At 27.5% G+C, this 13,874-nt stretch overlaps 1 protein-coding gene across 3 annotated transcripts; it reads right to left on the bottom strand.

Moving 5' to 3' along the window:
- Positions 1-1,539: 1,539 nt before the first annotated feature.
- On the bottom strand, positions 1,540-13,504 carry LOC119663466 (glycogenin-1-like). Of its 3 annotated transcripts, XM_038073074.1 has the most exons (6): positions 13,185-13,504; positions 12,768-13,057; positions 12,525-12,705; positions 12,273-12,317; positions 5,587-6,204; positions 1,540-2,435 (listed from the first exon to the last, which is right to left on the bottom strand). In XM_038073074.1, exons 1-6 carry the CDS (start codon positions 13,362-13,364, stop codon positions 2,211-2,213), a joined length of 1,539 nt encoding a protein of 512 aa, XP_037929002.1. In that variant the 5' UTR covers positions 13,365-13,504; the 3' UTR covers positions 1,540-2,210. The 3 variants fall into 3 exon arrangements, with proteins under 3 accessions (XP_037929002.1, XP_037929001.1, XP_037929003.1); XM_038073073.1 differs by lacking the exon at positions 12,273-12,317 and having other exon boundaries at positions 1,541-2,435; positions 13,185-13,455; XM_038073075.1 differs by lacking the exons at positions 5,587-6,204; positions 12,273-12,317 and having other exon boundaries at positions 1,548-2,435.
- Between the last annotated feature and the right edge of the window lie 370 nt (positions 13,505-13,874).

Here is a 13,874-nt window from a genome sequence, read left to right as displayed (position 1 = left end):
TTAAAACCAATCTCAATTATTCAAATCTTCATTCTCCAGAAAAGCAGGAGTAGAGATTTGTATAATAGAGATTTTTAAGAAATTATAAAATGAGATATAACAGTTTCACATTTTAAAAGATTAATTGATTATTAGTTTTAAAGTATATTCGAAACATGTATTCCGCATCTGTCTCTAAATACTTTCGAATCATAGATCTCTGATCTCGGGGACTCAATTGTATAGAATTCACAACCGAATTATTCACATGTTAGAATCTCAAAATTTTTTAGATTATGAAATTTTGTTTGATAAGATTGATATGTCCGATTAAACTGAGATTTTTGAATCTCAGTTTCTAAAATTATTTTCGTATAAGGGGTTTCCGATCTCAGTTAAAAAATGCTGTATTTTATAACCGAAGACTTCCGAATCTTGGTTTTTCTGTGTTTCTGTAGCAGGGCATCACGATTAAACAAATCTATCCAAATCTCAGTTTTTGCATATTTTTGAAATAGAGATTCCGAATAACATACTTTTAAATTATATATTTCTGATTTCGAATAAATAAATAAAAATATTTTTCAACCGATAATTTTCAAATTTGTTTTCATTATTATTTTTTAAGTAGAAATTTCAGATTAAAAAGTGGTATTGGAACATTACACTTTAAATTTTTTTATAACAATGGTTTCGAATCTTATTTTATATTATATTCGAAACAGATATTCCGTATCTGTTTCTACATATGATTAAATTACTTTTTTACCATCTTGCTTTAATACATTATATTTAACAACTTTATATTTCGAATTTAGTCATATATTATTGAAGTAATGGTTTACGATTTATAGATACATTTATATATTTTTTATTTCTAAGATCTCTGTTTCAAAACTATTTAGAAACAGAAATAAGAAATATATAAATGTATCTATAAATCGTTGACCATTACTTTTATAAATTTCAAATTATGGATTTCTGACCTCGACTGTTTTAAATTTTAAAATATTTTGCAGCTCAAGATTTCCGAATCTCAGTTTAATTTTTATTTTCGAAACAGAAATTTCAGATTTAATAAAGATATCTGTGTGTTAGTTTTAAAATATTTTGAAATATATTCCAGAAAAATATTTAAATAATTTTTCAGAGATTCCAAATCTCTTTTTATTATCAAAAAGATATTTTCGATATCTTATCTCTCAATTTTACAACCTAAGACTTTCGAAACTCAATTTTTCTATATTTTCGAAGTTAAGAGTTCCGTATTTAGGTTTTATAATATTTTCGAAGTGGAGATTTCCGAATCTCACTATCTCTATATTTTTGAACCGAAAACATAAAGTTGTTTCAGATTCTAAATATTGATCGTAGAACAATGAAAACGCATTAAACATCACACGTTAGCAATGCCCGTTTTAATTAAATTCAACGACAAATAATTAAATAAAATAAAAAAATTAAAAATCAAAAAAAAAAATTAAAATAAATTAAAAATGCACATTTAAATGAAAACAGTACAAATAATTTTTAATCAAAATATGTAACAATTTTTATGCATATAAATATTTTATAAATATATAAAGCCGTTTTTCATTTTGCTTGATGCCAGAAAACACACACAAATCCATAAAAGTGAAGTGAATAATCTTTATTTTTTAGTTTTTTTTTTTTAATTTAAAATTCGTAATTTATTAAAAAATATTTATAGAAAATATATGTAACAACATTACAAAATGAGTTATGAGACAAATATTTATAAATCGCTTTTTTTATTTTGTATATATAAAATAATTAAGCACTTACAAGATGAATGATTTTATTAGCCAATAAAGAGTGTAAATTATGTTTCCGTATTTTATACAAATTAAATAATTATTTATAAATTATCATACCAATGATATGTAACAAATAACAATTATATTAATTATTATTATTATTAAAAATATTTATGAGTAACATTTTAAATGGCAATAGACAAATTTCGTTGCACATTTTTATTGACTTGGCACATTTTTCTGAAGTTAATTTTGTGTAATTACACAAAATAATATTGTGCATTTTGTAAAAATGTGCAAAATTTTAAAAATTTTTATTAGAAAATTATTAATAAAAATGTGATTCTAATGCATGTGTGTGTGTTTATGTTGTACTTATAAATTTATCATATACATATATATATAAAATATAGCAATAATTTCATTGTTGCGTTATTGTTTATTTAATGTGCTTTATGAACTACCAGACTTATCATCCTGCTGCTCAGTTTCAGTTTTTGGCTTAGATTCCAAAGTTTCGGTTATTTTCTTCCAGATATTCTCAAAGGAATCTTTGCCCGCATAATCAATTTGTCCGGCTTCCCAACATTGACGTCGCATAAGAGCTTCATATGCGTCTTGTTCAGGTGTGCGTTGTTCGCCGAGGCGCAATTGTGACAAGGCACCAGCCAAACCAGCCTGAAATGGATATCAGTAAAATTAATTAAATATATTCTATATAAACCGACTGATAAACATTTTTAAGTATTTAACATTTATATGCAAGAAAGTTGTTGGACAGTCACATAAATATATATACATACATATATATCTAATTTTCCTCTATTAATAATTATGAATTTGGTGCAATTGGGACACAATTATAAGCATAAACATAATTTAATAACTGCAGTCCTATAACTAAGATTATACGTAAACAATATAATAGATTACAGTTTCAATATAACAGCTGTGTTTTATTATTAGCGCATATTGTTCTAGTAACCCGTTGGAACCTGCTTGTGTAGTTTCTTTGAGGGGCAATGAGTGGCATCGGGACGAAGACCCGATCGTTCCAGCAACCATTTAGCGCACACTGAAATCTGTATACTTTTTTCTTCTGGCGCTTTGCCACTATCATGGCCTCATAACGTGACCTCCGTATATTGTCCAATAATAATACATGGACAACAGTCAGTGGTCACTGCAAATTCGCACCTTAGATATATTTATCTCTTACCACTTTCTAAAAATGATGGTTTATACTACTCACAATAAACTAGCGCAATTAGTGTAAATATTACTAAATAAGTCACTAAACTAACATATAAATAAGTCAACAAATGAATAAATAACTATATAAATAAATGATTAAATAGATAAAGTACCCATCGTCATTCTATGTGAAACTAAAGAAAATATCAACAGATATTTCAAAACAGTGTTATGTTACCAATCCTCTAACAGTTTCCACTTACGCGATAGTACTAGTTTATTATATACATTATAGTATTCACTTGTTTTGAGAGATACTTAAGACCTAAAACTTGCATATTATACTCATATTTCTAAAACCAGAGACAAGCACTTATAATTTGATCATAAAAAAACTAACTATATTCTATATTTTTTAGAATAACTTTCAGAAATACTTTCAAATATAAATGTCAAATCAATAAAGTAGTGAAACACCCCGTTTCATACTTAATATGTGTGAGATCTTGTTCAGATCCCAGTTACATTAAATTATCTGACCCTGTCTTCAACTAAAATTCTATAGACTCTGTATTTTATATACTATAAGATCACATTAACAATGAATGTTAGTAAATTATTGCTTTTTATAATACCATAAAAACTCCAATGACCAGCGCTCATCAAAGATAAATTAAGTGGAATCACACCAAATTTTAAATTAAATTTAAAAAATAAATGGCAAATTGATTCACCCGCAATCAAAATTAGGAGATGTTGCGGAAGACCGAGCAATCTGATTAAAGATCTCTAACTGCACTGGATTCACAAGACTGAAGAACAAAAAAAAACAGATATGATGCACTGGACCCCCTTATTTGAAAAATACTAAAAAATATTAGACATAGATCGCATTTCTAAAACTTAATATTCAAACTAAAATTGAATTTCATTTTTACAAGCATGTCTTGTTAAAATACATACTATATACATACTATGAAATAGATTAATACACTTATGCAGAATGTGGGAGAGAAAGAGAGAGACAAGGACAGAAAGAGAAGGAAAGAGAGAGTGAAGGAAAGAAGAAAAGAGAAGAGAGAAAAAGGAGGGAGAGAAGGAGAGAGAAAGGAGAGAGTAAGAAGGAGAGAGAGAGAAAGAGAGAGAATGGAGGAAAGGGAGAGAGAGAAGAATTGTGGGAGAGATATAAAGAAAAGTAATAACGGGAGCGAAAATATATGTAGTTTTTACACTGCTTCTAATAGAGATATAAAATTCCTTTTCTCTTGAAATAATTTTAAAATGATATACGGTAGGTATACAAACTTATTTGTCAAATAATATTGTTTTTATCGCATATTTAAAACTTTCAATGTTGAATGTAATTTTAATGGCATATCTTTAGGCATGCGTCTTATGACGAAAAGAAACTAGAAGGATTGGCTGGCCATACAACTCTGTTTCGATTATTGCCAAGTACTCATCATCAGTGATCTTAAAAAAGAATTCGAATTTTAATTTAATTAGTTTCTAGTCCCTACATAGTTTGTTGCACTGCAAGTACCAGGCTTAGAACTCGTACCTGTTAAATTAGAATCGATGACTAACTTTCTTCAGGGCTTTACAAGCTTTCTATGCGTTCCAAGGTTTTGGTCACATTATTTGTGACACTAATCGAAGCACTTGTCATGCTTGGAAGCACAAGTTCAACCTAGTTGCCTATTTTTTATTTCAAACCTGTTCTTTTGAAGAGACATCTGTTATGCATACTTTAACTTACTCATTAAAAATTATTTATATTTATACGTATATTATATATTATAAATAATATATTATCACTAATGTAAAAGAAAGGGAACTGTATAATACCTATAGTAAAATAATACTGTTTTAATATAATATAATTTGTGGAAAGAAAGTCAATAATATTAGAGTGATATCTTTTAACAGCACACTATTTGTTTATACTTATTGTGTCCCATTTTATTAAACATTTATACACTATAAACAAAAATATACATAATTGTTAGTAGCAATATTAAATAGTAGCAAATTTAAATAGTAGTAATATTAAATTGTAGTAATATTAAATTGTAGTAATATTAAATAGTAGCAATATTAAATAGTAGCAATATAAGTTAGTGTTACTTTAAAATAGCAGTATATTAAATGTAGGTTCTCAAACTTTCAATTAAGTGGATTCTATAGTTTAATATTTAAGATTTTAGTGATGAAGGCACAAAAAATGTATATGTTTACCTCTTTGGGAAGATTACTATGAGATAATATGGAACTAATTTGGTGCAATGAAAATAATTAGACAAACTCAGCATGCAAACTATGATGATTGCGACAGATTTCTAAAAATAACAAAATAATACTGGATGTGTTTATTATCGCGACCAGATCCATTAAGAAGAATAAGTGATTATCACAATGAACAAAAAAAATAAAAATAAAAATAACGAATCGCACAAATGTGATGAATGTGGAAGGAGAGATGAAGACGACAGCACCACGATTTTTATAAAACAAATTTTACAGATTTGCATTATTCGTTTTCGTCCTACATGTAGAAACCACGCCCATATATTCTTACATGCAATTCTTTGTAATGTAATAGAATTTTCGTATATTTCACAAATAAAATTTTTACCTCGTTTTCGTTTTGAGTACTTTGTGCTTCTATATTTTCAGTATTAACTGTACAATTTGAGTTAGAATCTAAATTTTGTACCAAGTCTGTATTATTATTGGCAGTGTTTGCACTGTGATTAGAATTTTCATTACTATAGGTGTCCGTATTTCTACTTTCATTCGTACTACTATTTGTAGGAGCATTTGTTTGTTGCTGCCAGTCTGTATTTTGAGGGTTCACAGCCTCTACGATTAACTCTACGATAGGCGTTGAATTATATTCTTCTATTTTGTGCTGTTCATGTGATTCATTTGGAACAGTTTCGACTGTTGCAGTTTGCAATACATGACTTTCATGTGATTCTTCAACTTTGTGCTCTTCATATATACTCTCTACTTGCATTTGTTTGTCCAATTTATCATAGTAATCTTCCCAAGGATCGTGAAAATCTTTAACATAATCATACTCATATTGCGCATCATGATCTTGATAGAAAGGATGTTGGTGATCAGATGACTGTTGATGGAAAAAGCTGTTGTGGTAGTGTTGTTGATTGTTCTGGTGGTGATAGAAATGCATTTGATCGTAATAATTTTGCTTGTAATAGTTCCATTCCAGGACTCCACGCCAATAATTCTTTGTTTTGATTTTAGATTTAGCGTTTATTTTGTTTTGTTTTTATTTTTAGAAAATTTTTTCAAATATGATTTGTTTTGAAAGCAACAACATTATATTTTGTAGTATTTAACCAATTAGAAAGAGTTAGAGAAAAATATAGAAATAAAAATTTACAATTGTTAGTAAAAAGTATATAAAATATTAGTTGCAATTGGAAAATATCTAAACAACATGCAAGTTTCAAATAATTAATTAATTACAATATCTAATGAGGCTTATAATGCGCCTAGAAATGTTTTTAATCTAAATTGATCACTTTTGCAATTGCAAACTGCAATTTATTGGGAGAAAAAAATAGCACACTTTTGTCAGCGATTGCCTATATCTATTTATTTTCTTAAAAATAATTAAATGTGTTGATCTCTCATTGAAAATCTTTATAAATTGGAACATTTGCAATTAAATTCAAAAGAAAACGAAGACGAAGACTAAAACAACATTTTGGCTCAAAGCCAATAGTGCACAGAGATGAATACACAGAACCAATGCGAAAAAAATTAAATAAGATCAATGATCGTGGTGCTTCTTAAATTATATTAAAATATCACACGAAAACACATGGAAACTTAAAATATTTAAAAAAAATTTTAAACTTGGAAAATGATCTCAAAATCTGTTACTCACAGCTTTTTATCTACAAAATATATCTGCAAAATTTTTGGGTGTGGCGCACGAAAACAACAAAAACAACAAAAATAATATGCAAAAATCTCAGGAACCACTATTCAAAATTTTATATATATATTGTATGTACATATGTATAACAAAAATAAAAAAACAGATTTTTTTTAATTTAACATATGTATAACAGAAAAAAAAAACAATAAAACTGTGTTCAGGGAATGCAATAAAATTTTTAAATTGCCAATTTTTCCACAAATATTTTTTTAATCAAATTAAATTTTAAACAATTTTATTTTTTAATTTTGCAAAAATTTTCTTTAATTTGAATTTTTTTTAGAATTAATTTTTTTTCATATTTTAAAAATGAAAATTTCAAAAATAGCGCTTAATTTCTAAATAATTTTTTATTGAAAAAGCTGACAGATTTATTTAAGAAGAAAAATATTTATTTTTGAAATTTATAAAAAAATAAAAATTTATGAAATTTTAATAAATGGCATAATTTTGCGAATAAAAAAATTTAACTTAAATTCAGTTAAAACTGCAAGATTAATGATTTGAAGTAGAAAATATTCTAAATTTTTGGCAAATAAATTAAAATCACACACATACAAACATATATAGCGCATTTAATAATAATAATATTATATAATCTGCTACATACTTTAAAGACCAAAATAATAAATAAATAAATTGGAATAAATTTTTAACCAGTAAAAGGTTAATTATATGTTCCAATTAAAGCTTGCTTAAAAAAAATGATATTTAACTGGATTTGCCATAAACAGAATGCAATTATTTTTGCAGCCAAAGTTTAATACACTAAAGGCTTTAGAATTAATATAAAAGAATATATATATTTAAGTATATAAAAATATATTTAAATATATAAAAAAAAGTATCTATATGACTTTTACATTGAATTGATTTAATTGGTTTGTGTCAGACAGAATCAGTTTCTGTCAGATCTAATTTGTTTGTGTTATAAACCATAGCTGTCAGCTTTTCAGATTTTAAACAAAAAAACTGAAAAAAGTGTGAAGCACTTGAGGCTATTAGAGCTTATAAAAAAAATCATCGAAACTCATTAAGTTAATAAAAAAAATGACGTAAAACACATGGCCCCCTGCGGGTAAGGGATTTAGAATATTCCCGCAGTAGATATGCTTGTCGTAGAAGGCGACTAAAATTCCGGTGCCAGTCTGGTACTTGTATAGGCAGTACGTATGGTAGTGAGCGAGCACGGCACTTGCGCCATCTGACCAGAGATGATCCGATCTGGTACTTCGGGGGTCAGTGGCCCGCAGCTTCGGCTGTTCTGACCATTAGTGTTGGCTTCGAAGTGGCTGTGGTTAATACCCAAACTCACGCGGGAAGAATGAAAAACATTATGGTACATTCGGCGTGGATTTGCGTATTCACCACCGGGTGCTACAGCCCACATTGTAGCAGAGGTTTTAGTTAGGCCTCGCATTAAACCAAGGTGGAAGTTATGACCTATACACATTTCTTCATTGGAATCTGCGGAAGTTAATTCCAAAGGGGCGCTTATTGACGCTTTGTATCAAGACATTTGCTTTTGAGTAACGTGATGTTAAGCCTACACGGCAGGGAATCACGTAAAGCACATAGAGACTTCTGTCTCGCTTAATGTTCGATGAAACTTTATCATAAATGAAACAAACAAAAACTTTTTGTTTGGATTTTTTTCAAATATAATTAGGAATTAAACAGGCTCCAAAGTGTCATTGATACGGTTATTATAACCAGCTCTAGAAAATAAGATGTATTTGGTTTCTTGAAAACAGACTAAGTTCTAGCCTATTCACACAGCACAAGTAACTAAATGTCATTTTAACTATAATCTTGTTCTTTTGGCTTGCTTCGCAAAAAAACATTTTGACACAGCAAATTATAATCTTATCTTAATTTTGTTAAGAAGGTTTAATACCTTTAATATCTGTGCTATTCAGTATTAAGAAGGGGTGTTATGTGCTATTTTGTTAAGACGGTTTGAATATTAATCAAACAGCACAAGTAAATAAAATTTTAACTATAATTTTATTCCAAAACTATGTTCACACAGCAAATTATAATTTTATCTTAATTTTATTAAGAAGGTTTATTACCTTTAATACCTAAGCTATTTAATATTAAAGAGGGGTGTTATGTGCTGTTTTTTATGCTGTTCACACAGCACAAGTAAATGTAATTTTGACTTTTATCTTCTTTCTTAAGTTCCCTTCGCAAAAAACATGTTCAATCAGCAAATTCTTAATTTATCTTAATTGTGTTAAGAAGTCAAAAAAATTTTTTATTTAATTAATAACTAATTTATTAAGACAAGAATGAACTTAAAATTTTTAATTAGCATATAAACAAATACAAAATTATGGAGTACGCATTTATATGATTCTGTAGCCTATTATTTTTTATCATTTATTTTTTTGGTAGTCAAAATTCAAAAGTGTAAAAGTATACAAATAACCCATATCTAAAATAATTTAGAAAAATTTGTGCTAAATTCAATTTAATTCTAAATTAAATAGTGAATATAAATTTTAAAATATAACATTAATGAGTTTTTAAATATAATTGATTCATAGCTATTTGTATTTGAGTCCATGGTACTTTATAGATTTTTTTTTTGAAGTGATTTAAACAAGCCTATAATTTCGATAGGTATTTTTAAAGTAATTTAAAAAAAAGCATATAATTGCACTAAGCAAACACTTAAACATAAATAAATCTACTGCCAAGTTGTATACATATATCCATTATTATCGAATATACTTTAAGTAAATATTAGAAGAGTGAAGTGCCCATCAATGTATGTGTCGAAATATCATAATTTTTATAGCAAATATTGTTGCAATAAACAATGAATTTAGGTGAAAAAATGTTTATTTGTTATAAATATCATAATAAACAATTATTGCCAGTGAATCCATTATAGTTCATTTAAGTTTTTGTGTGAAAAATAAATATTAGCACAAATTTTATGATTACCTATAAATATTTTTTGAAACTACATATATGATAGTAAAATTTTTATGATTCAAAAATGTTTTTCGTAATGGGACCGAAGGATAGAGAGAGAGAGAGAGTACTATATTAAAAGCAATATAGTTTACCGTTTTATTATTTTTAAGTGCATATTAATTACTCTTATTAATAATTTTTTCAATAATATGTTGGAGAAGTTAATATTTAAATATATTAACACTGGATTTTTAAACAATAGCAACAGCGGCAGTTTCAATCAAAATTCTCGTACGTGCTAGATGGTAGACAGTAAATACTAATTGACACGAAACTTATTTAATTGCAATGGATCCTTTTTTAATCAAAACTTACATTTATTAGATGATATACAGAAAATATTAGTCGCACTCACCTCTTCAAGACAAAAAACTTAATCAATTGCAAAGATTAGTGATTCTAGACGGGTCGTATAGTACATATTTTTTACTCAGGATTTGCATTTGCTAGATGATCGAGAGAAAATAATTCTATAGAGACATAGAATTGCAACAGATGAATAAATACCTTTAGAACAAGAGACTGCAAATATTGGATCTCATTAAATCTCGTTTTGGATAGATTCTAGAGAGAAAATACTATAGATAGCCCGTTTTGCAGAACAAGAGACTTATTAAATTATTGAAATTTGTGACTTTCTACAGAACGAAAATCCCACTTTAATTACAACTAGCCAACTAGGATGATAGATAATAAATACTAATTGCCACGAAACTTATTTAATTACAATGAATAAGTGAATACCATTGAAATCTTGAAATCTGAAATCAAATTGAAATCAATCTTGCATTTGATAGATAAAATTCAGAAAGTCCAGTCGCAGTCCATTCTATAGGATACAGACTTATTTAATTGCAAAGATAAACAAACATCTACCGAACGTATAACTTCAGATTTTATATGTCAATTTAGAATCAGAACTTGCATGCATTAAATACATACTAAATACATACTAAATTCATACTAAATGCTAATGCATCACTAACGGACGAATATTTTCACATTTTTATTTTGATATTACATTTATTTAATGGTAGAGAAGAGACACTAACAGCAGACTGTTTCATGAGCTAAAATGTTACCTCAGTTTTGAGAAAGATAAATCCATTTTTATAACACAATGGATTTATTTTAAAAAAAACCTTAAGAAATAGTTCTAATGTGATAAAATAACATAAATTTTTATGTTTTAGAGATAACTTAATTTAAAGAAAAAAACTAGATTCTAAGTAAGTTCTAAGTGAACTCAAGTTACTTATATTGCGAAAATCTAATTCATTGATGAATTGATCCATTGTGATAACATAAAAAGGCTTGATAAGCTATATTCTATCTGGTATATTGAATCTATAATACTCTGGAAAACCATTTTTATATATACTTTGATCAAAGAAGCAATAGCCTTAATATATGATGTAAAATATCAGATAGGCAGTTGGAAAAGTAATCCTTAAACAAAATAAACACCTTAATAAAGTGTCAAAGCAGACTAAAATCTACCAAAGTAGATAAGTGGAGTTTTTTTGCATGTGCTATGTGGTTTAAAACCCTAATTTATTCTTATTTTCCTGTACTTTCAAAGATATTACAAAAACTAAATAATATATATAGTTTGCCTATTAAGTGCAGAAAATAAACAGGTTATATAGAAAAATGAAGACCAACACCCTTTATCTAGTATAATTACTATGATATAAAAAGACTGTTTTAAATATTTTAAAAACATTAATATTTTAAAAAAATAATCTGTGAATACGACTCCGATTAATAGATACACCTTCTTGACAACATAATTTAGTAAAGATAGTTATTTTCAACAATTTTTTTGAGTCCGCTATTTGATATATAATTCAATTTCGAGATTTTCGAGATATCAGTATTAAAAATTGAAAATTTCTACATTGAAACTACCAACAACTATTTATTGTTATCAATGTAATAATTGTACACACCAATTGACACTAGATGGCGTGCGTAGTTGTTTTTATTAGAGTATTCAATATAAAAGGTACGTGACTTTTAACTTTGATATCTCAAGTAATAAACCATATCGGCATATAGCATAATGAAAGAAATTGCTAAAAATATTCTGCTCCACTGAAATCCGTTATAAAATTGGCATACTCCGGAAATCAGAATATTGTCAAAATGTATTTCATATTTAAATATTTTTTCAAAATAATAATGTTTTTAAAATTAAAAGCAGTGCCTAACTAATTTACATTTATATACAAGTATGTATAATATAATCTATAATCAACTCATAGTGTATGAAATCCTTATCCAGTGCATCACAAAACAGTTTTACTAATTATAGTGCAATTAATACATTATTATTAATAATAATTCGGGATTCTTACCTCAAAGTTAAAACCAAAATTATCACTACTAACTCCTTTCGTATGCTTGGAAATTGGGGAAAAAATTTTAAAATTTGCTTTTATTAATTAAAAGTTATTTTAAAGCAAAATTAGTTGACAATTAAAGAGAGACTTAAATAAAACAAAACTAGGCGTACAGAAGAACATTAATTAAAAAAAGTAGAAATTTAAGAACAAATAAAAAATTGAATTAATTTTCTATATATAGAACGTACAACAACAACAACTTACCATTTTATCGGTCAATGTCTTATGCACATTATCACAGAAAATATTCCACCAAAGTTGTATCAAATCAGTAGCGTGTGCATAATCGGAAGGTGCGGAAGCAGTTCTGCTCTCTGAATTGAACTGTACCAACCATGGTTTCATTTTACCGGCGAAATGTAGAATCTTGATTTTATCTCTGAATCTGTAAATGAGTATTAAAATATAAACCGTTCTCTATGGGCCGCTCTCTAAACTACTACATACTGTTTGAATGCGGGCAAATAACAATAAGAAGCAAAGGCGGTAACATTATAAATGAAAGGCAAATGCTTATTAATGTCAGTGTGTGCCCAATCGGCGAAGTATGAATTTAATAATCCCTGATCGCCGCCATCGAAACTGCCGTGCTTTAATGCAAACTCTGTTATTTTTGCAAATGTATCCAAACTTGGTTTAAAAACGAAAACACCAGAATTGAAACAATCTGGCCAGCTTACATCTGGGGCTGCGGAGAGTTCCTCACGTTCGAAGAGTTCATCGCAATTTTGTAAGACCTAAAATTAGTGGATATGTCTAATATAAATGTCTAACAAAAAGTTTAAATATATTCTAAAGTATTTAGTTTTTACACTAAATTACTTCATGTATACTTTTTCTTTGTTTTATAGAAATTTTACGTACAAGAGTATCGGAATCCAAAAATACACATTTTTCGAATTGCACTAAACGCCAGCAATGCAATTTTGTAAATGTAATGCCCAATTCGGGTCTGGCCAACAATGCCAAATTGGCTGCATCCTGTGAATCCAATACATTAACCTCTTGTACTACATTGTACACGTCTTTTAATTTGTTACGCATGGACTCTGATACGCCGGGCGTTACGAGGACGGCCAATTGATGTGCAGTGCCGGCACGTTTAAGTGAATGTGCCAGAACCAATGCACCGAGCGAGTATGTGTCGTTCGTCGTTAACGTCACCCACGCAAAATCTGTAATATTTTTTTTTATGAGTTCAATATTATTGAAATTTTAAATTTATAGACAATAAATTAAATTCAATTTATTTTTCAATTTAATTTAGCATTTTTTGATTTTTTTTTTAATAGGTATTATTTACGTCAATTAAGTGGCTATGCATATAAGCGAGTTATCGTGCAATTGCGAACTGCAAGTATTACACAAACATGATATATCATATTTACATAATATATTACAAGATAAAATAAATTACAAACATAAGAAATAAAATTTATATATTTAATTTATTAATGCTATGAATAAATAATTAAAAAATCTTTTTAAGATCTAATTAAGGAATAAATGAATTACAAAAATAATAAATTTTTTTGTATTTACACAGATAGGGAA

Source organism: Teleopsis dalmanni, unplaced genomic scaffold (assembly GCF_002237135.1).
Source record: "Teleopsis dalmanni isolate 2A unplaced genomic scaffold, ASM223713v2 unscaffolded_contig_0439, whole genome shotgun sequence".
Lineage (NCBI taxonomy): Eukaryota > Metazoa > Arthropoda > Insecta > Diptera > Diopsidae > Teleopsis > Teleopsis dalmanni.
This window is presented reverse-complemented; position numbering and strand designations above follow the sequence as displayed.